Raw genomic sequence first — 25,447 nt, 5'->3', positions numbered from 1 at the left:
AGACAATCTTGATTCCAGCTTGTGAGTCATCCAGCCTGGCATTTCACATGATGCACTCTGCATATAAGTTAAATAAGCAGGGTGACAATATACAGCCTTGTTGTACTCCTTTCCCAATTTGGAACCAGTCTTTTGTTCTAACTGTTGCTTCTTGTCCTGCATACAGATTTCTCAGGAGACAGATAAGGTGGTCTGATATTCCCATCTCTTTAAGAATTTTCCACAGTTTGTTGTGATCCACACAATCAAAGGCTTTAGTGTAGTCAATGAAGCAGAAGTAGATGTTTTTCTGGAATTCTCTTGCTTTCTCTATGATCCGACAGATGTTGGCACTTTGATCTCTGATTCCTCTGCCTTTTCTAAATCCAGCTTGTACATCTGGAAGTTTTCAGTTCGCATACTGTTGAAGGGTAGCTTGAAGGATTTTGAGCATAACCTTACTAGCATTGGAGATAAGCGCAGTTGTGCAGTAGTTTGAACATTCTTTTTTGGATAATTCCCAGATGGCTCTAGTGGTAAAGAACCCGCCTACCAATGCAGGAGACATGAGATGTGCATTCAATCCCTAGGTCAGGAAGATCCCCTGGAGAAGGAAATGACAACCCACTCCAGTATTCTTGCCTGGGAAATCCCATGGACAGAGGATCCTGATGAGCTACAGTCAATGGCGTTGCAAAGAGTCGGACGTGACTGAAGCGACTTACCACACTGAACATTCTTTGGCATTGTCTTTCTTTGAGATTGGAATGAAAACTGACAGATATTTTAAAAAATATAAAGTTATTTTAAAAACAATTTTTAAAAAGTAAATGAAACAGATCCAATATGGAGTCAGATTTGTCCCTCCCTATTACAATGGGAAACACAGATTTGAAGATCCCACCCCACCTGGTTGGTGCCCAGTGTTACCTACCCCTTGGGTACTTATTCATTAACTCACATCAGGCATCAGTTGAGGGCTGCTCCTGGGGTAGAGCGCAGGGTGGTGTCAATCTCCCAGCAGGTGGGGCATGGGCTCTGATGACCAGGGCAAACCCTGGGGCAGAGAGGTGCTGGCAGGTGGCAGGTGCGTTGAAAGGTCATGGGCAGGAATGGGTGGGTCATCCCTAGTATGGCTGCACCGTCACAGCCCCCTCACCACCCTTCTGCTTGAGTCTTGATGTTCCCGTGGATTCTGCTTCCCACCATTTCTTCTTTTGCTTGGCATGCTTTCTGGGGGGCATCCATCTCTTTAACAATCATGGTGAACACTCAATGCCATGTCTTGCCAATGCCCCCAGGTCCCTGTCTGGGCTCCCCTCGTGCACATCCTCACCAGAGGTCCTGCAGCAGCTGAAGATTCTGCACCTGTAGGTCTCGACTCACACGTTCCTGTCTTAGTGTTGTCCCATTCTCACTGCAGAGCAAGAACCGACTGCCTGGGCTAGAAACATGGTCCCACTCTGGACTCCTCCCTTTCTTTGGCCATCACATCCATGGGTCAGCAGACCACTGAGCCCACCCCTCTGGAGTTGTCAAGCTCCCTACTTGTCCTCACCATCGTCGCCCTGCCACTGTCGTGGCCTGGACCACCAGCGTCTCTTCATGGGTGTGTGTGTGCTAAGTCACTTCAGTCATTGCTGACTCTGTGCGATGCTATGGACTGTAGCCCACCAGGCTCCTCTGTCCATGGGATTCTCCAAGCAAGAGTCCTGGAGTGGGTTGCCATGACCTCCTCCAGGGCATCTTCCCAACCCAGGGATTGAACCTGAGGTCTTATGTCTCCTGTATTGGCAGGTGGATTCTTTACCACTAGTGCCATTCTTCACGGAGCGTGGCTAAACCTCCAGCGGATATGCTAGTCAGGCCCCCCTCCAGAGGGAGTCTCCTGGCAGGCCTTTTCCTTGCTAAGGCCTTTAGGACAGCACCTGCCTCTGCGTCATGGGTCAAGCCCATCTTTTTCAGCCTGGTTCTCAGTGTTACCAACCAGGGCTCTTAACCTCCTTAATCAACAGAAATTGATAAGAGGCCAGACAGGTAATTCAGGCCAGGCTTTATTGGGGGTGAGAACAAGCAACAGTTTCTCTTGCTCGCTCCCCCAGCGGGGTGGAGGCGAGAGGACAAGCTATTTCCCTATATGAGTTGACAGTAGGGGAGAGTCCAGGGATCTGGCCAGAGGGGTGGCTTGCCCACCCCTTTGATGGTGTTGTGTGTAGGGGTCATGAGCAGTACCTGCTTTTGCTCCCAGCTCTTCAGCGGTGGCAGTTGTTTTCTTAAAGAGCGTTTTTTACTCTATATTTTACTTAGATATTTGTTGGCTGTGCTGGGTCTTCCTTGCTGCACACAGGCCTCTTCAGTTGTGACAAGGAGGGCTACTCTTTAGCCATCGGTGCCAAGGCTTCTCATTGCAGTGGCTTCTCTTGCTGTGGAGCGTGGGCTCCAGAGAGCCAGCTCAGTAGCTGTGGTGCACCGGGCTTAGTTGGTCCGAGGCATGTGGGATCTTTCCGGACCAGGGATGATGGAACCCTCGTCCCCTGCATTTACAGGCAGATGCTTTACTGAGCCACCAGGGAGGCCCCGGGTTTTTGGTCTTTTTGTATCTTATTGTCCATAATTTGCCCCAACTGCGCAGGCACAGTTATTTTTAGTCCCTGATAGTTTCTGTGTGTTTTTGTTGCTTGAAGAGAGTTTTGTCCAGGTGCAAGCATTGCACCCAAGGGTCCCAGGTCCCAGCCTGTCTCACCAGCATCCTTAAGACTCATCTACTTTCCCCTGTGGCCTCCTTCCCCAGCACACCTCATGGCCATTTGGGCTCAGGATCATTGAGAATGCCCTCCCCAACCACAGTCCTACTCTGTGGTCCTCTTCCTGCAAGAATTCCTAGGGATGCTGGGGTGCATGTAGATGAGAGCTGTGGCCAGGGAACCCAGCGTCCCCCATAAGACTTCAAAGTGGCCACTCTCTCCTGCTAATTTATAACCTCCCTGCCCATGATGGTTTCTGGTGTCAGAGAGGCCTGAGTTTGAAACCAGACTGACTGTATCACTCACTACCTAGCTGTGTAGACCAGTGGCTTAATCCTTCGGAACCTCAGTTTGCTCATTTATAAAATGGGTGCTGCCTTGCTAAGCTGTCAGGAAGACTGGGGGAGATCATGCTTGTGAATACTGGTGTCTGAGGCCAGAGTCCTGGAAGCAGATCCTGGGATGAGGATCCATGTGCAAATCATTTATAAAGAAATGCCCCAGGGAAGGGCTTCCCAGGTGGCACTAGAGGTAAAGAACCTACCTGCCAGTTCAGGAGATCTAAGAGATGTGGGTTCGATCCCTGGGTCAGGAAGATCCCCTGGAAGAAGGCATGGCAGCCCACGCCAGTATTCTTGTCTGGAGAATCCCCTGGACAGAGGAGCCTGGAGGGCTACAGTCCATGGGGGTTGCAAAGAGCGGGACACAACTGAAGCAACTTAGCACGCATGCACACCCCAGAGGAGAGTGTTAAGGGAGCTGGAGAGAGCAGAACGGGGAAGGGAGGAAGGCAAGCAACGGGTTGATGTGCAGCCGGAGCCCAGGAAGGGCAGCTTCCGCTTTGGCCCGGAGGGAATTTTGCAATGTGCATCAGGTCCCAAAATTGCCTCTGCCAGAGCCCCAGGGCGGGACCACCCCAATCAGCCTCTGGCTGATGACATCGCAGAGAGGAAAAATGTAAGTTTCCAGGTACTTTCTGAATGAAGATGGGCAAAATGAAGTCCAAAGACTTCCTGAAGACAATCCTCCAAAGACAGAAACACTGAAAAGAGGAGCAAGGACATTGGGTGGAACATTAACACCATCCAGTGTGACTTGGCACCGGAAAGATGCCTAAAAACCCCTGGCCCTTATTGCGGCATTGCTGCTACTATTTGCATAACCTCAGCAATGATCCTGCTTCTTACTCTCGTTACTAATTTCCTTGCCTTGGGTGGGCTGAAAATTTCAGACAGATGCTCTGAGCCCAGTGGGTAGACAGGAAAAAAAATCTGGCAGAAAGAAGCAGCATAACCCCAGCCATGCATCTGAGATTCCAGCGCCTGTTTCTCCGAGGTTAACTCACTCCTGGAGCATCTCACTGCCCCACGCCCATGCCATCTCCCATCCCGTCTGAAAGAGCAGAGTTGGGCCCTGCTGGGAGGGGCAGGTGGTGGGGTGCGGGCCTGGCCCCAGGCCCACGTGGGCAGGAGGAGAGCATCCGTTGGGGGAGTGGGGGCGACGCGGGGGAGTCGGCTGAGTCAGTGAGCTTCACTGTGGTGAGGGGTGGCCTCCGCCCACCAGCAGTGCAACAGCAGCTGGAGGTAAAGGCTTCTGGAAGCGAGACCAGGCCTCCCTGCGGGCATCTGCCCCCCTGCAGGGCCCGGCTCGCCCCGCACCTCCTGCCTTCCTCCCCACTGCCTGGTGGGCCCTGGGCCAGCAAAGGGCTTTGGAGGCTGCGAGTGTTCGGTGCCAGGGGGTGTTTTAACAACATGCAGGCTGCCAAGAGCACATTATTCTCTTACAGAAATCCAAGGGATTGCCCAAGAAAGGTGATATTTTTGTAGCACAAAAGAGAGAGAGAAAGAGAAAAGTTCTTCAAAGCTCTGAAAGGCCCTTTGCATCAGGAATGATAGTGGATGTTTGAGAATCTGGGTCCTTCATCAGCCAGTAGATAGGGGACCCGAAATCGCTGTTTGTTTGCTTCCTTCACTGGATGCTGTGTATCGGGGTGTCCCTAGGACATTAACATGGAGGGAACAGCTTGTGCAAAGGCAGAGAGGTAGGGAAGGACCGGTCTAACAGCTTGTGAGAAAAGAAAAGCTGAGGATCAGGACTGTTGATTATAAGAGATGGAAATTCTACCTCTAACCAACTTAGGCAAAGAAAAAGAACTCTTGGTTCCTCTGATTGAAAGAACAAATGACTGGCAGCTTCAGGCATGTCTGGATCGAGGGGCTCAAACAATGTCACAGGACACGATCTTCCTTTGTCTCTCAGTGCTACCTTTCTTGACCTTAGCTCTGCCCTCAGGGAGGCCCTTGCTACTCAGTGCAGCCACTTCCATCCTTCCCAATCTCAAACTGAGTGGAAAAAAAGGAATTTTCTTTCCTAGTAGTTCCAGCAAAAGTCCTGTGTCTGACTCATTGAGATGATTTGGGTCATATGTCCATCTCCTCCTGGCCAGGTCTGGTCCATAGTCCCTTCTCAAAACCTATGGTTAGTGTGGCTTGGAAGGTAAGTGGCTTCTAGAAAAAAAATGGAGTGGGGTACGGGGTAAATAAAAATGTAAGTGTCCCTTGAGGGCAACCATGATGTGTGTAAGAGCTGGGATGTTTACAGCTGCAGGCAGCAGAGACCACCACACTTAGCTACAGAGACCACCAGCTTAGCTACGGGGAAGCCCCGGGGGGTTGGTGGTTTGGTGGTTAGGGTATCCCAATGAGCTTCCCTGGTGGCTCAGTGGTAAAGAATATGCCTACAATGCAGGAGACAGGGATTCAGTCCCTGGGTTGGGAAGATCCCCTGGAGAAGGAAATGGCAACCCACTCTAGTATTCTTGCCTGGGAAATCCCATGGACAGAGGAGACTGGCAGGCTACAGTCCATGGGGTCGCAAAGAGTCGGACATGACTTACCGACTAAACAACAACGATGAGATCATCTTTCCATCTCTCTGCTCAGCAACTAGTGTCAGCCCTGAGATGGCTCTCAGTGGCAGTCACTTTACAGATGAGAAAGAGAGCCTCTTATCCAGTCACAGGATGGAAGTACTTGCCTCCAGTCTGAATGGACCCGCTTATGGTCCACATGCCTGCCTGGACCAGTAAGCATCACCCCAAGAGTGCCATGATCTGACGGACTTCAGCTAGGGTTCCTGAGCCAGTCCCCGTGAGGAGGATGGCTGGCCAGGATCTCCTTGTCCAGTTAGGACCCACCCTAGATCCGATGGTCTTCTCTAAAACAACTTGATCCCCTAACCCAAGGGCGTGGGGGTGGAGTGAACACAGGGACAGTCCGCCCTGTGGGTCCTCATCTCACGACCTCCCTCCTCCGTGCAGGGGTCCTGTGGCTGTCGGTGGTCTCCGAGGTACTCTACATCCTCCTGCTGGTGGTTGGCTTCAGCCTCATGTGTCTCGAGCTCTTCCACTCCAGCAATGTCATCGACGGGCTCAAGCTCAATGCCTTCGCAGCTGTCTTCACGGTGCTCTCAGGTAAAGCAGGGGGCCTCGGGCAGTGGGGGAAGAATACACAGAACCAGTCCCGCACTCAGAGCAGAGGAAAATGCAGGGGGGTGGAGCCACCTTCGGGCTAAGACCTGATTGGCCCCCTCCCGGGTGACTGTGGACCAATCACTTCTTTTCTCTGAGCCTCAGTGTTACAATTTGTAGAGTGGGATTTGTCTGCTTCCTTATGTTTACTGGTGTCTTGTGTGCCAGGTTGGGTGCTAAGAAGTACCAGGGTTAGAGTAATGAATGGAAACAGACAGTTGCAGCTCTTGGTGAAGCTTAACACATGTGGGACAGAGAGAGGGTTAGCTGGAGATGTTTCCAGGAGATGAATGCCGCACGGCGAGGTGATGGGTGGGATGTGTGCGCAAGGGAGAGTGGGGTGGCCATGATAAAGGCCAGACTGTGGTGTCCTGGAGGATGTGAAAGGGGAACGTGTTGCGGGTGGCGGGCACATTGATTATCTGCTTTAGCTTATTGCCCTTGAGACATCCTTGGGGAGATGGCCAGCAGGAAGCCAAATGAACAAACCCATCTGGAAGCTCAAGGGTGGGGGCGGGGTGAGCAGAGATCTTGGGCAAAGGTCAGGGATTTTGAGGGTTTTAGGAAGAATTGGATGGTTGGCAGCGGCAGCCCGACTCCAGGAGCTGGAGACAGAAGACTCCAAGGAAAGGTCATTGGATTAGGTGGCCAGGTGCCCAGAATAGCTTCAGCAGATCCAGGCCATAAGGGGTTAAGCTGGGAGTTGGCCAGAAGGGAGTGAAAGGAGCCTGTAAACCATAACTTCAGGAGGCCTGACAGATAGAGCCGTGGCTTGGCTGTGTACGACAGCTATTCCTCAAAAGCCAAATGTAAATTGAATTTCTATAAATCTAATCCTATTCTTCATGCACTGGAAAAACTCTCTGTTTAATGAAACCGAAACGATGAACCTTTAGGTAAGGGAAATAATCGGCCCCTAATTGAGGTATGTATATATAACAGAAAGATCTCTCAAAGAATAGGGAGCAGAATTCAAGAAATTATAGCACGATCCATAGATCAAAACATGCGCATCGTCATTCCCAGGATGTGGGCAATCTAACTGAAATAGTAAAGGGAAGAACAGAAAATCAGAGAGAGCCTCACGGCACAGTGTTGATTTCGGCCCCCTGCTTACTCTGTTTTCAGCTATTCCAGATCGAGAGACAGTTTATTCTTTTTTGCAGTTGTTAAATGCATTTATTATGCCTAAAATCAGTTTTCATTCATGGTTCTTTTTCTCTTTTAATGTTTTATTCATTTATTCAACTGATGGCCTGCTGGGCTCCAGGGAAAGTACTAGGTTTAGGGGAGTCAAAGAAAAAATGATTCCATTGTTGCCCTCCTGAAGTTTGTAATCTTGGAGAGATATAGACTCAGAGATACAGACTCATTAAAAGATTGTAACTTGGTGAACTGGGTGGGGTGAGTCCTGAGGGGCGGGGCGGAGGTGGGGTGGAGGGGTGGGAAGTGGGGAAGAGGGGGGAACCTACGTTTGCCTAGGGGTGCGGATGGGTGGGGTGGGGAATTGGGCAAGCAACCATTTGAGCTGAGACTTTGGAATAAACTTTGAGTTTGCTTGATAGACAGCTTGCGTGCATGCATGCTGGGTGGCTTCAGTCGTGTCTGACTCTGTGACTCTCTGGACTGTAGCTTGCCAGGCTTCTCTGTCCATGGGATTCTACAGGCCAGAACACTGGAGTGGGTTGCAGTGCCCTCCTCCAGGGGATCTTCCCGACCCAGGGATTGAACCTGTGTCTATTATGTCTCCTGCATTGGCAGGCGGGTGCTTTACACTAGGTAGTGGTAAAGTACTTTACCATCTGGGAAGCCCAATGGATAGCTTGGGGAGGGCATTCTAGTTGGAGAGAAAAGCATAGGAAAAAGCCTAGTGAGTTGTCATATTCTGGCAACTTCATATAGTTAAAAATGATGGGAGTGTGGAAAGTCAGGTGAGAAGGATGTTGAAAGATGAGGCTGGAGAGCTGGGAGAGTGTCTTGGTGCCTTGGAAACGTCTGTAGAGTTTATCCTACAGGCAATAGGGAGCCATTGAAGAATCCAGAGCAAAGGGTGATACAGTCAGGTTTGCATTGGAGGATGAGGATTCAGGGTGCAGCATGGGCGGAGTGGAGCAAAAATGGAGGTGAGGAGACGGGAAAGGAGGTGAGAAAGGGTGAGTCCCCCAACCCTGTGCAGTGGCCCTGGGAATGGGAGATGAGCCCCAGCGCCCTCCAGTGAGAAGTCAGCAGGGCTTGCAGACAGATTAGGGGAGGTAAATGGGAGTGGGTGACTGTGGAAAAACAGAGCCTCTAGGTCAGGGGTTCCTAGTGTGGAGTCCACAGACTTGAGGGAGCCTATGAACCTGGATGGGGGGGGTGCATCTTTATTTCTCTTAACTTGTAACTGACATTTAGAATATCTTTTAAATATGAAGGGAGGCAACACATCACAGTCGTGGGTGGCACCTGTGACGTAGCCACCAATAGGAACCGCAGTTTTCATATCACCCTATGGTTGTGCAGATATCTTGCAAGCACTCCTTCAAAAGGGCAATGCTTCTTAGAGCTTCCGCCGAATCTTATCTAACATGGTAATGAAGGCGCGTGTATATTATGATACAACACATGTGTTTGTGTATTTTGCTAATGGTATTTCAATATAACTGGTTTCTTCTGTAATCTTGTTATTTTATTTTATGCAGCTAAAAACATTATTCTGGGGATGGGACCCTAGGTTGAGATGACCAGACCCCTTGATCTGGGCTGGCATTTGGCTGGGACAGAGTAAAGTAGTGGTACCATAAAGAAGGGGCAGGCGGGAAAAGAGCAGGTGGAAGAGATGATGGGTCCATTCTGAAGAGGCTGGGTGTCAAAAGGAGAGGAGACATCAGCCCACATGTCCTACCAACCTCCCAGAATCCTCCTCGCTGGAATCCATCTTGGCTGAGTGATGCCACCAGGAAGAACCTGAGCTAGAATGATTGGCCAGAGACAACCCGGAAACTAATCCCATCATAAGAAAACCCGTGACTGCGAGAGTCACATGGCAGAGCAGTTCTCCTGGGTTCCTTTACCCTGCTGCTCTCCACCCGGGCATCTCTTCCCGATAAAGTCTCCTGCTTTGTCAGCCTGTGTGTCTCCTCGGACAACTCACTTCTGAGTGTTAGACAAGAGCCCACTCTCGGGCCCTGGAAGGGGTCCCCCTTCCTGCAACACCGCAAGATATCCAGCTCCTTTCTTTGTCAGTGGCTTTATCTCTCCTTTTCTTTCTTTCTACCAGGCATCGAAGAATCCCCTCCATTATCCCAAGCATCCAGCCCTCCCCTCAACCTGCTTACTCCAGTCACATAACAAAAGCTGGCGGCCAGCCCCAGTTCTACAAGCAGCCTTCTCGCGGGAAAGCAAGTAGGGGGCTTAGGGGGCTCTTGCCTCTACCTTGAAGAGCTTATCAAAGTTTTCATCCCTCAAAAATACCCCAGTTTCCTTTAGCAGGGAGTCCGACTGCGAAAGAAAATAAGATTGTCTTCGTAATTTCAGGCAGATAAACAATGCCGGGCTCAGGGAGGTTAACTAATTTGCCCAAGGTCACACGGCTGGTCAGTTGTGGAGCTGGGCTTAAACCCCACTCCTGCTGGCTTCAAAGCCCTCTGTTTGTTTTTCAGGATCGCAGTGCAGGAGTGAACCCACGGGTGGGGAGGGAGAAGCCTTTTACATCCTCAGAAAACAGTATCTGAGAAGGATGTAGCAGCCAGATCATGTGATAAGCAGGTGGTGGGGAGAAAGGAGTCTGTATTCATGCCTGTGTTCAGTCGCTAAGTCGTGTCTGACTCTTTGCGACCCCAAGGACTGCAGCATGCCAGCTTCCCTGTCCTTCACTATCTCCTGGAGTTTGCTCAAACTTATATCCATGGAGTCAGTGATGTCATCCAACCATCTCATCCTCTGTCGTCCCCTTCTCCTTCCCTCAGTGTTCCCCAGCATCTGAGTCTTCCCCAGTGAGTCAGCTCTTCGCATCAGGTGGCCAAATTATTGGAGCTTTAACTTCAGCATCAGTCCTTCCAGTGAACAGTCAAGGTTGATTTCCTTTAGGATTGACTGGTTTGATCTTCTTGCTGTGCAAGGAACTCTCAAGAGTTTTCTCCAGCACCACAGTTCAAAAACATAAATTCTTCAGCGCTCAGCATTCTTTATGGTCCAATTGGGAGAAGATAAACCTAGGAGAAACAGGAGACCAAGAGGGAGCCAAGCCCTGACTTGCCTGACCTGGAGGAACCAGAAAGCTGGTTTTTCGGAGTCCCTTGAGAGCAAGTCAGCTGGGGAAGGATGGGGAGGTGGAGGTGAGAGGCTTGGAGGAAGTGGGTGGGCTTCTGGTTTGCTCCTCTGGGAGAGAAGAAGCAAGCAAGCAGGATCAGGGAGAGTCTGTCAATTGAGGCCATGTGGGGAGAGGGTTGGGTTCTGATGCTGCTGAACCAGCTCACACTTGAGGGGTGCTCAGCTCAAGGTCAGTGCTTCTGGGGCAAAGGAGAAGGAGGAGGTGAGGTGGCCCCTACTGGAACCAATTATTATAAATAATTGTGATAAAGAACCAGTGGGGGACTTCCCTGTTGGTCAAGTGGTTAAGACTTTGCCTTCCAATGCAAGGGACAAAGGTTTGCTCCCTGGTCAGGGGCCTAAAATCCCACATGCCGTGAGGGGAGCTAAGCCCATGCACTTCAACTACTGAGCTCATGCCACCACTAGAGAGAAGCCCCTGAGACAGAACAAAAAGCCAGCACATGGCAGCTAAGCCACGATGCAGCCAAATAAATAAATATTTTAAAAAATGAATCGGTGGGTTAGGGTTAATTGTAATAACCAAAACCAACTGAGATGCCAGGTTGCACCAGCCCTGGGCTGACCTGCTGCATGTGTTGATATCTTTATGTCTCAGTGTTCTTGCGGGAGGGACTAACATTATGTCCATTCCACAGATGGGAAAACTGACTTGCCGGCAGTCACACATCTAGTCAGTTGCTGAACCCAGAGCCTGCCACACAGGGTGCTTTGAGCAGGGCTGAGGACTTCAGATTGTCATTGGTTATTATTATTGCTAGTATTCTTCCTGCTACTGCTAAGTCACTTCAGTCATGTCCGACTCTGTGTGACCCCATAGACGGCAGCCCACCAGGCTCCCCCGTCCCTGGGATTCTCCAGGCAAGAACACTGGAGTGGGTTGCCATTTCCTTCTCCAGTGCATAAAAGTGAAAAGTGAAAGTGAAGTCACTCAGCCGTGTCCGACTCTTCGATACCCCATGGACTGCAGCCCACCAGGCTCCTCCATCCATGGGATTTTCCAGGCAAGAGTACTGGAGTGGGGTGCCATTGCCTTCTCCGAGTATTCTTCCTAGCTGTCCCTGAATAAACTGAGGGGTAGATGGTGGCCCCAGGGGCCAGCCCTGTTTGAGTGAGGCTGGGATGGAGGGATCTTGACTCTACAGCAAACTGAGGAGTAGTGGGGCCGGGCCAGCAGGGATGTGTTCAGATCCTGCGTTCTGCAGGAGGGTGTTTGTACAGAGCGGTCACCCACCGAGGGCTGGAGGCAGGGGCTGTGATGGTTGGCTCTCTGGTTCAGAGCCTGGAGCTCCCCGAGCTTCTAGGTACCCACAAAGTGCTTAAATTGTGACTGCTTTTAGAATCAGAAGGAAAAAATAGAATAATAATGAAGACATAAGAATGAATCTAGACTGGATTATATTTTTTATACCACTGCCATCATAAAATGTAATTTTTAATATTTATTTTATGGAGGAACAGGCCCTTGAAGGGAAAAGTGCCTGGGGCCCATGAAAGTCATAATGTGGCCTTGAACTGGGCTATGGCTTTTCTCTGTCTCTCAGGATGGAGCAAGACTGATTCCAGACAGGGTGGGGGCACGGGCAGTATGGCTCCAGATGCCAGGTCCCCCTGCCTGCCCGGTCCTGTGGTTTTAGCTGAGGTGCTGGGCAAGATGGAGCTTCCTCGGCCCTAGTCTCTTCCCCCATTGGCCAGGGTTTTGTATCTTGGAGGGGATGTGAAAGCAGGCTAGAAGATGTCTCTTCTTCCCCAGTTCCTCTGAAAGATGAGAGTGATCTACTTAGGAAGGAGAGAAAGTCATTTGGAGAATTCCTACATCATCAGGCTAACAACGGTGGGCTTTTACTGAAACCTGCGCTGGCATGAAGGGAAACAAGTCTGTTTCCAGGAAATGATGAGACCTTGTGGAGAAGTCAGCAAGCGTCTATTTTGTTAAGTATCAAGAAAAAGAAATTTTGCGACTAAACAAAAAATGACCAAGGATGAGATAGCTCTTTGAATCCGGGAAACTAGAATCTTATCTTTTATGTAATCTTGGCATATTTGCTTTCATCATAAAGTGTATATTTCACTGCACAGTACATCACTATTAAGCCTGTATTTAATTTCTTAACCTTCATCCATGTTTGAGAAATTATTTTGTGACATTATATACAAAATGTATGATTTGAAAATAGTTTTTTTTTTTTAAATACAGAATGTCTTCAATATGAAAGGGAACTGAATGGGGTATGATGGGAATGGGGACGTTTTGATGCTTTTGTGACCAAAAACAGAGCTGGTGGGCACTTGGGCTTCCCAGGTGGCTCAGTGGTAAAGAATCCGCCTGCAGTGCGGGAGCCGCAGGAGATGCGGGTTGGATCCCTGGGTCAGGAAGATCCCCTGGGGGAGGGCTCGGCAACCCACTCCAGTATTCTTGCCTGGAGAATCCCAGGGACAGAAGAGTTTGGCAGGCTATAGTTCATGGGGTTGAAAAGAGTCAGACGTGACTGAAGGGACTGAGCATGCACACACTGTAAACCACCGTTGTATTTTAGCGTGAGTTTCCTGGGACAATAATTCCACCAACTATCCCACCTCTTAGGCCTGTCCTAGAAGAACCCTCTGCCTATAACTCCCTTTGTTCCTTTCTTCTGCCCTGACCAGACTAGGTCTCTTGCTCATAGCTGAGACAGCAAGTACTTTTGTGTATTTTTGTGTCTAAACATGCAGAGGCTCTAAGAGAAATGAGTGTTTCCATATTATTAAAAGTTTCTTTTGCTTGAAAGTGACCAGAACCCAATCATATTAGCAGAAGGAAGAAAGGCAGGTGGGAGAAGATGATTGAAGTATATTGATTTCATGTAAATTGAAGAGTACCGAGTGCGTAGCCTTCAGGCATGGCTGCATCCAGAAGATCATGTCGTCAGGAATCTAGCTGTATCTCCAGACTCTGATTTCTTTTAGCTTCGGTCTCAGTCAAGCCCATCCTACGGAGACAGGATGGTCACAAGTGGCTCCAAGCTTAGATAAGACTCCAGAAGCAGAGAGAGCTTCTTTTCAGTACAAAACTCCAAGGGAGACAGTGATTGGACTAATGAGATTCATAGATTTATTCCTGAACCAGTCCTCATCCTGAAGGATGAAATACTCTGGTTAGCCAGATCTGGGTCTCTAGGCACACCTGTGGTATGGGCTTGGCCAAGGACCAAGCAGGACTAGTATGCAGGGGTGGACAAGTGGTTGCCCAAAGGCACTGCTGCTGCTGCTGCTGCTGCTAAGTCGCTTCAGTCGTGTCTGACTCTGTTGGACCCCATAGACGGCAGCCCACCAGGCTCCCCCATCCCTGGGATTCTCCAGGCAAGAACACTGGAGTGGGTTGCCATTTCCTTCTCCAATGCATGAAAGTGAAAAGTCAAAGTGAAGTCACTCAGTTGTGTCCGACCCTTAGTGACCCCATGGACTGCAGCCTACCAGGCTCCTCCGTCCATGGGATTTTCCAGGCAAGAGTACTGGAGTGGGGTGCCATTGCCTTCTCCGGCCCAAAGGCACTGGTTGATTGCAAATCCTAGTGGTTGGGAGTTGGTTGACTTGTCAAGTTGGGAGATTATCAACAGTGGAGCTGAAGAACTCAGAGCCCCAGGAATGGTATAGGTCTTCATTTGGGTTCCTCCAGAGCAAACCCTAAGGTGAAAATATGTGTACAAGTAGTTTATTTGGGAGGTGATCCCAGGAAGTATGGTGGGACAGTGAATTTGTAAGACAAGAAGGCAGGAGGGCCAGTAAAGGGAGTGTGGGTGGGTGGGTGACCTCTGTGGGCAACTGGGATTCCTCCTGTTGGGGACCCTCTGAGAGACTGTGTAGGACAAGGGAGAGGAAGCAGTGGAATTTACTCACCGGCTCCCATCCACCACTGGCTCCGTCACTCCTGAGTCAGCACCCCACCCCTTTCTCCCCTGAACTTCTACCCTTCTCCACCTAAGAAGGAAAGTGTTTGAGGAAGGAGGTCACCTACACTCCCAGGAGCTGCCAATCAGAGCTGCAGGTGACCCCTGGTGTTGGCCAGGGGTGAGGGGCGAGGACAAACCAAGGCAAAGGGGAGTACGCTGACATTAACTTGTGCCTTGCGGTGCAGATCTGATGCTATTTGCTGTTAGAAACCATGGTCCCAGCAAGACTGTCCCACTGTACAGGTGCCAGCTCTTAGTTCAGGGAATCTTCAGGCCACCCTTACCTCTGAGCAGCTGACTGCAAATCGGTGTTCCCAAGACCCCTTTAATTTTGGTTTTCATTAGGACTACTCACAGAACTCAGCAAAGCACTAAGGGTTATGGCATTGTCATAAAGGATACGAATCTGGGACCCTGGTGGTTCAGTGGTTGAGAATCCACCTGCCAACTCAGGAGACATGGGTTCGATCCCTGGTCCGGGAAGATTGCACATACCGCAGGGCAACTAAGCCTGTGTGCAGCAACTGCTGAAACCTGCTCACCCAAGAGCCCGGGCTCTGCAACAAGCAAAGCCATTGAAATGAGAAGCCCTTGCACTGCAGTGAAGAGTAGCCCCCATGTACCACAACTGGAGAAATTCTGCATGCAACAGTGAGGACCTAGTGCAGCCAAAAAGAAAACGAATTCATTAAAAATAAAATTAAAATGCATATTTTTTTTTTTAAAAAAAGGACCAGCCAGGATCAGCCAAAGGAAGAGACATTGAATGAAAGGCCCAGGAGGCTCCCCGCACTTTGTCCTCTAACACTAACCTGGCTTGTGTCGTCCTCACCCCCCGAAGCCAGGTGTGTGAGGAACAAGGCAGCTCTTTCATTTCTGGAAACGATCTTCACTTTGATTCTATGCTCCCATCCTCCTGGGCTGGTAGCGGATTTATTGTCATATTTGAGGGGCTACTCTGTATTGGCTGTGCTACAATTGTCTGGACTCATGCAGTGTCTGACAAAGTGTCTTTGCCATCATCATTTTCATCAAACGGCCCAGACCCTGATCTGAAACGCTTGGGGCTAGAAGTGGTTCAGAATTTAAAACTTTTCAGATTTGAGGAGTTAAGGTAACACAGATCATCCATTGCGTAACACCCCAGTAGGGGTTAGGGCTGTACTCTGTAAGCAAATACAGCAAAACCCATGAGTGTTCATGCTGGGGGGATAAATAAAGATGGTCAACAGCCTCATGTCCATTCAGGTCAGGCTGGACTGCTAAATGAGTTCAGGCCATGTCAGATTTTTGTGGCCAAGTGAACTATGAAGGAGGTTTTAGATTTCAGAACGTCTGGGAATTTGCAATTGCAGACGAGAAATTATAGGTACTTGAATTGAGTACCTACTGTATGCCAGGCACCATTCTGAACATATTCCTTCTGTTGAACCCTATGATGGTAGGTGCTGTTATTATTCCCATTTCACAGCTGAGAAAACAGGTACAGATTTAGTAAGTGGCAGTTTGGGCTATTATGTGGGTCCATGCAGTTTGCCACTGAGCCTCCTGTCCCTTCTGCTGTCCTGAGCCACTGCTGTCCACAGGGTCCCTTCTGGCCCCCAGGGCTCTTTGCTCCGGTCAGGAGGGAGATGGGAGAAGGGGGCTGGTGACCTCAGGGCCTGTGGTCTCCTCACTGCTGATAGGAGGTCTCAAGTGCAGAGCCCACAGGGGCCATGCAGGTGACATAACTGAGCCAAGCTGTCCAGATGTAACACAGCAGAGGATGTGGGCATGACGGCAAACCTGGAAGTGCGCACCCCCTCAGCACCCCAGTGTTGCCATGGAGGAAGATGCATGGCATTCAAGGAAAGCCAAAATCTGAGTTTTTTATGGAAAAATCGCCTGATTTTTAATTCAAAATGTTTTTTAAAACAGCTTTATTGGGATGGGATTTACATATCATAAAGGTCACCCTTGTAAGGTGTATAAAGGCTTTTAGTAACCACCATAGAATCCAATTTGAAAATCTTTTCGTCGTCCCCAAAAGAAACCCCATACCCACTGACAGCCACCCCTTATTTTCTCCCGGCCCCCGCCCCAGCTCTAGGCAACTACTGACGTCCTTCCTTGCTGTCTCCATGGATTTACCTGTTCTGGACATTGTGTATACCTGGGCTCACCCACTCTGTGGTTTTTTATAACTGACTTCTTTCACTTAGCATGGTGTTTTCAGGGTTCATCCCCGTCGTAGGTTGTATCAACCCTGCGTTCCTTTTTGCTGTTGTTGTTCAGTGGCTCAGTCGTGTCTGACTCTTTGTGACCCCCATGGACTGCAGCACCCCCGGCCTCACTGTTTCCCAGAGTTTGCCCAAGTTCATGTCCATCAAATGGATGATGCTATCCAATCATCTCATCCTCTGCCACCCGCTTCTCCTTATGCCTCAATCTTTCCCAGCATCAGTCTTTTCCAGTGAATCGGCTGTTCACATTAGTTAGCTTCCTTTTTATTGCCAAATGATATTCCATGGCACAGATATACCACATCTTATTTCTCTGTCTGCCAGTTGATAGACACGTGTGTGGCTTCCACTTTTTGGCTCGTATGAATAATGCTGCTATGAACATTCGTGTCCAGGTGTTTGTGTGCACATACATTCTCCTAGGAGAGAAATTGTTGAGTTACCTTGTTTAAATTTTTAATTCAAAATGTTTTAAACCGTCGTGCCAGCTAACAAAACATCACTGCAGAACCTCAGTCTCCTCTTCTGCCCCTGCCACAGACCATACCACCCTTTTTTCCCCCCCGAAAAAAAGGACTGGAAGATTGTTTTTTCTTTCTGTCCCCCACTCAGAGGTCCCTGTCCTAATCTCCTCGGTAAATTAAGGCTTCTAAAGATTAAAGCCAGGAGGGAAGGATTTTGAAGATGGATTTTACTTTCCTCTTTGCTGCAAAACCTCTGGGACTAAAAAGTCCAGAGCCTCTTACCCCTTGAATGAAGCGAAAGGAAAAGGGAGAAAATGAAGGGGAAAAAAACATGAATTACCATCTAAAAATATTTCGCCATGCCTATTTGCCAAGTCATCATTTTGCATACTTAACGGTTGACCTCAAGTTGATACTCATCAAATGTATGGCTCTCCATGTGATCAAGTTTCATCTCCTTTAGAATTTTAAACCTAGCAGGCTTTTCTCTCACTTAGCCTGACTGGACCATTTTAGGGGATTTTTTTTTTTTAACAAAGTCTGTTTTTGTCATTTCTAGTTGGTATTTATCAAATGTTACTTTTGTAGAATAAGATCTAAACTCCTTCCTAAGACTACAAAATATGACCTTTGTTGTCCTCTCTAACTTTATCTCCTGCAACTCAGCCCCTCCTCACTGGTCCTCGCATTCTCCAAGCTTGGTCTTGCCCAGGCCTGGGGTCCCCTCCTTGGTGCTGCCTTCCCCACCCGCTCCTGGCTCATTTCTTCCCTCAGCCAGCTCTCCACTCAAATGTCATCTCCTTTAGGAGCTTTCACCACCCCCGGCCCCTGTCATTTCCACCCCCTCCTGCTTGTTTTTCTTAATGGCACATAATGCTTTCTGAGCAGCAACTAAAATGTGGCAGATACCGATGAATATTGGTTGAGTGGATAAGAGAACTTACACTGTCTGCTAATTCATTTACATGTCTGCTTCCCTATCTCTCCTCCTCAGACCAGGTTTTCTCAACGTTCTTTGCTGCATCATTCTTTTTCCTGTGGGTCTTTGTTGCTGTGTGGACTTTTCTCTAGTTGCAGTGATCAGGGGCTATTCTCTAGTTTTGGTGTTCGGGCAGTGATCAGGGGCTGCTCTCTAGCTGCAATGCTTGGGCTTCTCATTGCGGTGGCTTCTCTTGTTGCTGAGCAACAGTAGCTGTGGCCCACAGGCTTAGTTGCCTCATGGCATGTGGAATCTTCCCAGACCAGGGATCAAACCCACGTCCTCCACATTGGCAGGTGGATTCTCAACCACTGGGCCACCAGGGAAGTCCACTGGATCATTCTTTATTGTGCGTGGGGGGAGAGGGGCTGTCCTGTGCATTGTTGACCAGCAGCATCCCAAGCCTCTACCTACCCCAGATGCCAGGAATACCCCCCTGCCAAGTCGTGACAACCAAAATGTCTCCAGACATGGCCAAATGTCCCTTAGGAGGCAAAATCATGCCTGATTGAGAACCACTGCCCCAGATAATGGGTTCCCCAAGAGCTGTGAGTGTCTTCTTCACGGCTGTATCCCCAGGGCCTGGCCCTTAGAGCGTTCTCTTTGAATGTAGGCGTGCCTTGCAGAGGGAGGTTATTGGTATTGGAGCTTTGGGGTCTGCACCTTGCCTCAGTAGGACCATCAGGGACTCTGGAACCACACAGACTGGGTCAAACCGCAGCTGGATCCTGTTGAAATGGTGTGGTCTGGTGAGTTACTTCTAGCTGTTTGCCCCTGTCTGCACCAACACAAGATGGGTTTGGGTGATCAAATGAAATCACCCGACCATGCAAAGAGCCAATGGAGAGGGTGGGCACACAGCCTGTTCTCGGTCTTGTTCGTTGAAAAGTTTGGGTGAGAGCAGCAGAACAGTGGGATCAGAGGGCTCTGCCCGTACGAGGAGGCAACCCTGTGTCCAGGTGTGTCCAGGGGAGTCCCAGTGTCATTGTAAACAGGGCCCACTTCACTCTCAGAAGCATCCTGGTTCTGTTGAGAAACCGTCTAAACTGCCTGCTTACCCAGTTTGGCTGGACTGGGTGGGTGGGGATGGGGGCTGGATCAGCTCTTGCCTTATTCTGTGAGTTTCTTCTTAAAAGAGTCCACATCATGGACTTCCTTCATGGTCCAGTGGTTAAGACTCCGCCTGGCAATGCAGGGGGCAAGAGTTTGATCCCTGGTCAGGGAAACTAAGATCCCACATGCCTCGAAGCAACTAAGCCCACGAACCACAACTAGAGAGTCCATGCCCCACAACAGAAGATCCTGTTTGCAGCAACTGAGACCCGATGCAGCCAAAAAAATGTCCGTATCTTTCTCTCCTCTTTCCTAAGGTAGAAATCACCCACCCCCAACGCCAGCCTTTCCCGCCATCACTCCTTTTTTGAATTGTTCTTTTTCTTCTAGTCCAGTGCTTGATCTATTTCTGCTCGGCTTCTCTCAGCTTGCTAGAACCATCGGACTTCTTTTTTTTTTGACTCTGAGTTGCTGACTTTCATTTGGGCTTTGTTTTACTTGTGGTTGTTGTGGGCTGGGCAGCTGGGAGGGAGGCTGGGCAGGGTCGGACTGTTTGGAGCTGGGGGGACGGGCTCTGACAGCAGCCTGTCCCCTGGGTGTAAGTGTTAATTCCACCCTGGGGCTGACAGAAACATAGAAAAAGACTCTCTGAGCCTTTAAGGATGGGTGGAAAGCCCTTGCCCAGGAGGAGGCTGGATGACAGATGCTGAGGCTCCAGGGACACACGGCATCCATCCTTCCTCCATTTCTCCTTCCGCAAATAGTCCTGGAGCCTCTGTGCCAGGTACCAGGAGAGCAAGCAGGTGAGCACTCTGCCCTTGGGGGCTTGTGTCTAGTTGGGGAGGCAGTGAATTAGCAAGTGGTTGGGACTGTGATGTGAAGAGACAGTCCCAAGGCTGGAGACCATGCCCTGTGGGGACTCAGGGGCCTTCCTAGAGGCCCTAAGGATGGGAGGACTCAGCTGGGGAAGGAGGCAGTGGGGGTGATGGGGGCAAGAGAGAGAGAGTGCTCCATCAGAAGGGCAGCAAATTCAAAAGCCCGAAACGTGTGGGATTTTGGAGGATCGATGAGAAGGTGGCCGTGAGAGGAGACCAGGGGGCAAGGGGGGCTGGAGATGAGTGAGACACAGAGGCCAGTGTTGCAAGGCTTGAGTTTTCTTAGTAAAACAAGAGGGAGGAAGCCAGGCTTTAGGGGTTTTCAGCAGAGAAGTGTCCCTAGAGGGGCCAGACATGGATGCAGATGCTCTGGGCAACAGTAGGGAAGTGGAAACTTGGGTCTGATGGTGACCTGCTATGGATGCCAGGCCAGGAAATGTGGGCCTTGCCCAAGAGCAGATGCAGTTGGGGACCTCTGAGGCTTTACGTGAAGAAGTAGTAAGGTTCGGGGGCAAGTTCTATGAAGATGGTTCTTGGGGTAGAGGAAGGGGCTTCCCTGGTGGCTCAAGGGTAAAGAATCCACCCACCAATGCAGAAGACACGGGTTTGGTCCCTGGATGGGGAAGATCCCCTGGAGGAGGGCATGGCAACCCACTCCAGCATTCTTGCCTAGAGAATCCCTCGGAAAGGAGCCTGGTGGGTTACAGTCCATAGGGTTGAAAAGAGTTGGATATGATGGAAGTGACTAAGCACGTGTGCATGGGGAGGAGAAAGGGGTGGACACAATCCAGGAGCCTCGCTGTGAGGCCGTGTGGACATCTGGCCACAAGGAGATGGTGGCAGTGCGAGCAGAGAAGGATGGGGGTGGACTGGAGAGAAGCAGGGTTGGCAAGACTTGGCAGTCTGTAAACCAGAGGGCAGGGGTGGGAGATGTCAGTGTGCCCCATCACAGCTGACTGTGATGGAGAAGTGGGGAGTCGTGCCCTGAGGTCAGGAAGACAGAGGGCTGCATTCTGGGTGTGTGAGGGTTGAGACAGGACCTCTCATGGGAAATGCTTGCTCGTCATGTCTCAACCTGTCCAGGGCTAAGAGGGCGGGGACAGAGAATAGAGGAGAGTAGAAAGCCCCTGATAATAAAAGAGATGGAGCTGGAGGCTGAGGGATGCAGAGGGAGATGAACAGACCCACTAGAATGCAGGGGGGACACACACAGGGAGAAAGAGATAGAGAAGAAGGGAGGAGACACAGCGAGAAAGCAGAGCAAAGACACCAACGCTGACCCAGCCTCTGAGTTAAAGCCTTTGACTGTGTGGATCACAACCAACTGTGGAAAATTCTTAAAGAGATGGGAATACCAGACCACCTGACCTGTCTCCTGAGAAACCCGTATGCAGATCAAGACGCAACAGTTAGAACCGGACATGGAGCAACAGACTGGTTCCAAATTGGGAAAGGAGTACGTCAAGGCTGTATATTGTCAGCCTGCTTATTTAACTTATATGCAGAGTACATCATGCAAAATGCTGGGCTGAATGAATCACAAGCTGGAGTCAAGATTGCCGGGAGAAATATCAACAACATCAGATATGCAGATGATACCACCCTAATGGCAGAAAGCAAAGAGGAAGTAAAGAGTCTCTGGATGAAGATGAAACAGGAGAATGAAAAAGCTGGCTTAAAGCTCAGCATTCAAAAAATGAGGATGACACCCGGTCCCATCACTTCATGGCAGATAGACAGGGGAAAAAATGGAAGCAGTGGCGAATTTTATTTTCTTGGACTCCAAAATCACTGTGGACGGTGACTGCAGCCAAAAAATTAAGAGACACTTGCTCCTTGTAAGAAAAATTATGGCAAACCTAGACAGCATATTAAAAAGCAGAGACACCATTTTGACAATAAAAGTCAGTATAGTCAAAGCTACTGTTTTTCTAGTAGTCATGTATGGATGTGAGAGTTGGACCATAAAGAAGACTGAGCACCAAAGAATTGACACGTCTGAATTGTGGTGCTGAAGAAGACTCTTGAGAGTCCCTTGGACTGCAAGATCAAACCAGTCAATCCCTAAGGAAATGAACCCTGAATATTCAATGGAAGGACTGACGCTGAAACTGAAGCTCCAATACTTTGGCCACCTGATGCAAAGAGCCGATTCACTGGAAAAGACCCAGATGCTAGGAAAGATTGAGGGCAGGGGGAGAAGGGGGCAACAGAGGATGAGATGGTTGGATGGCATCACTGACTCGATGGACATGAGTTTGAGCAAGCTCCAGGAGATAGTGAAGGACAGGGGAGCCTGGTGTGCTGCAGTCCATGGGGTCGAAAAGAGCTGGACGTAACTGAGCGACTGAATAACAATAATGTCTTGATAAACTCATCACTTGAAGTTGAAAATATCATATGTTGAAAATATGTTTAAGTTACCTAACCATCAAAGCTGGGCCTGTGCTGCCAGGGCAGTGTTTCTCAGCATTTCATTCATTTGTGTTTTACTTTCTGGCCGCACTGAGTCTTTGTCGTGGCGCGTGGACTCCTCTCTAGCTGCGGCATGAGGGCTCAGTCGCCCCACCGCGTGTGGCACCTTAGTTCTCCTATCAGGGATCGAACCCCCGTCCCCTGCATCGGAAGGCGGATTCTCAACCACTGGACCTCCAGGGAAGTCCCTCAACCTTACATTCATTCTTGTTCCATGTTTTATACCTTTTTTCCCTAATTGCCCCGCCCCTCATGAAATCTGAACTCCACAGTTATTCTATACATCTGTTTACTTACATTATATACATGTGTGCTCTCTATGCTGTTGGATTTTTTTTTCTTTTTTGCATGTGCTAGGATGGTAGTGACCTTTTAGGCTGAGACTTTCACATACAGCCTGCCTTGAAGTGAGTCGAACCATGGCCCTGGGACCTGGGGGGCTGGCATCTACCCTCCTCTCTGATCTACTTGCCGGCTGTGGGTCTTTGCTGACTTAGTCGTTCTGTGCAATTGAATTTCCTTCACAGAGTGCCTCCTACGCACTGAACCTGTGCTAGACCCAGGGCTGCAGATCTGAGCAGAGTGTGACCCACCCACACCCCCCAGTTTCTGTGAACTTATGGCCTGGGAGTAGTGGAGGGAGGAGACAGGCGTTGTCCGAGTCCGACAATGACTGACCATGACAGGGTGCCCAAATTCTGGGATCACTTAGAAAGGTCGAGACTGCAGAAAGATTGGATCCCCAGTGAAAACTCTAGGTTTTTGTTTTTAAATGAAAGTCCAATTATCAAGAAAGTTATCACCCATATATTGTTGGTGGGAATATAAGACAGTACAGCTGCTCTGGAAAATAGTTCAGCAGTTATTTTCAAAAGTAAGAATGGATCACCCTAAGACTTACCCAGAGACCCAGAAATTGCACTCTTGGGCATGGATCCCAGAGAAAGGAAGACGGATTTTCACATGGGAACTTGTACAGGAGTGTTCATACTGACTTTATTTGTAATAGCCCCAAACCAGAAAGTAACCAAATGTCCTTCAGTGAGTGAGTAAACAAATACAGTTAATAAATACTTAATAAAAGTAATATTTACTTGATAAATTAAAAAGTAAATAAATAAGCACATCCATCTCATGGAACTCAGCAAAAAAAAAAAAATGGACCACTACTGATACACACAATAACTTGGATACACATCTGGGAAATGATGCTGAGTGAACAAAGGGATACAGATCTCATGATCCCATCTATGCGTCATTTAATAACATAGTTGCGGATTAGGAGTTGCCAGGGATTAGGGATGGCAGGTGAATTGGGTGTGTGAAGAAAAGGCAGCCTCTAGTGGTGGTGCGGTGGAGTATCTTGATCACGTGGTGCTTATGCAAGGTTGCGCTTACGATAAAATTACATGGAGCTACAGGTATACACCCGGAGAAGGCAATGGCACCCCACTCCAGTACTCTTGCCTGGAAAATCCCATGGACGGAGGAGCCTGGTAGGCTGCAGTCCATGGGGTCACTAAGAGTCGGACACGACTGAGCGACTTCACTTTGACTTTTCACTTTCATGCATTGGAGAAGGAAATGGCAACCCACTCCAGTGTTCTTGCCTGGAGAATCCCAGGGACGGGAAGCCTGGTGGGCTGCCGTCTATGGGGTCGCACAGAGTCGGACACGACTGAAATGACTTAGCAGCAGCAGCACACGTATACACGCAAGGGTGCAAGCAGAACTGGTGAAATGCGAGTCAACTACGAATTGTGGCCTGGTCAATTTTTTGACTTCGATATTGGACCCTAGGACCATGCGAGTTGCTAAGTGTTAGCACTGGGGTAAGTGTGCTTGAGACTTCTTTGTACGTTTCTTTCCTCCCTTTTTTAAAGAAAATTTTGGCTGCGCTGGGTCTTCATCGAGGCACGCAAGCTCTTTGTTGCCGCACGCAGGCTCTCTCTAGTTGAGGGGCTCGGGCTCTAGTGTGCGAGGAATCAGTTGTGGCCCCAAGGCCTGTGGGATCTTAGTTCCCGGATCAGGGATCAACCCTCGTCCACTGCATTGCGAGTTGGATTCTTGTTGAAGTCCCCTTGTACATTTCTTTGCAACTTCCTGTGAATCTATAATTATCTCAGAATAAGTTTAAAAAACAAATCCAGTAAGAGTTACGAGGTGGCTTAGAGATGACCTGGTTGGAAACCTCCCCTTTTGTGTCCCCTACACCGTGTGGTCTGTGTCACCTGTCGCATTGTTCTCTCCAGCCTGAGGCAGGTCCCAGAGATCAGAAGCAGAACTGGGACCGTCCTGAGTCAGGAGCCCCATCAGAGCAGCCAGTGCCAGACACAGCAGGACAGGGAGGCCCAGACCGGGCTGCTCCTCTCTTCCCTGCTTTTGCCTGGGCTGTTTACCGGTCCAGGCTGCCTTTCTCCTTCCTCCCCACCTCCCCTTGTTCCCTCCTGGTGAACACATGTTGATCTTTCCTGGCCCAGCTCGAAGCTCACCTCCCCTTCCAAGCCTTTCCCTAAGCCCGGGTAACACTGACCTCTTCTCTCCCTGTGGCTCCTTCCAAGGGTTGAAAATGTACATGCTTTCAGTGACATGGAAGGAAATGTGGATGTGTGAGTGGGTGGGACTATTACAAGATTGACAAAGGCAGCAGACTGGGCGATGATGGGCCCCACGGGTACCACGTAGCCCGTGAGGCTTGGCCACTGGTCCTCACTGAACAGCACGGCTCCGCTCAGCTCCAGCTGAGGGTCACCGAGGGGAAATGTGGACCCAGTCTTGCCAGAGTTTCTGATTTTTACAAGAGAAGCCAAAACTCCCATATTTTTAATGGAAATCCTCCAGATTTTTAAGTGTTGCCCCCCTCCAGAAAAAAAATTCATCATTTTTC

The 25,447-nt window shown here is 49.5% G+C and overlaps 1 protein-coding gene across 1 annotated transcript in view; it reads left to right on the top strand.

Annotated features, from left to right (window-relative positions):
* The window catches only part of GSG1L (GSG1-like), a 165,607-nt gene that overhangs the window by 69,455 nt on the left and 70,705 nt on the right, over positions 1 to 25,447 (top strand). The window contains exon 2 of the mRNA XM_010837241.1: positions 6,043 to 6,195. Within this exon, the coding sequence (XP_010835543.1) occupies positions 6,111 to 6,195 (85 nt within the window). The 5' untranslated portion in view covers positions 6,043 to 6,110. The remainder of the gene's footprint in view (positions 1 to 6,042; positions 6,196 to 25,447) is intronic.

This window comes from Bison bison, unplaced genomic scaffold, assembly GCF_000754665.1.
Source record: "Bison bison bison isolate TAMUID 2011002044 unplaced genomic scaffold, Bison_UMD1.0 scf7180017864072, whole genome shotgun sequence".
Lineage (NCBI taxonomy): Eukaryota > Metazoa > Chordata > Mammalia > Artiodactyla > Bovidae > Bison > Bison bison.
This window is presented reverse-complemented; position numbering and strand designations above follow the sequence as displayed.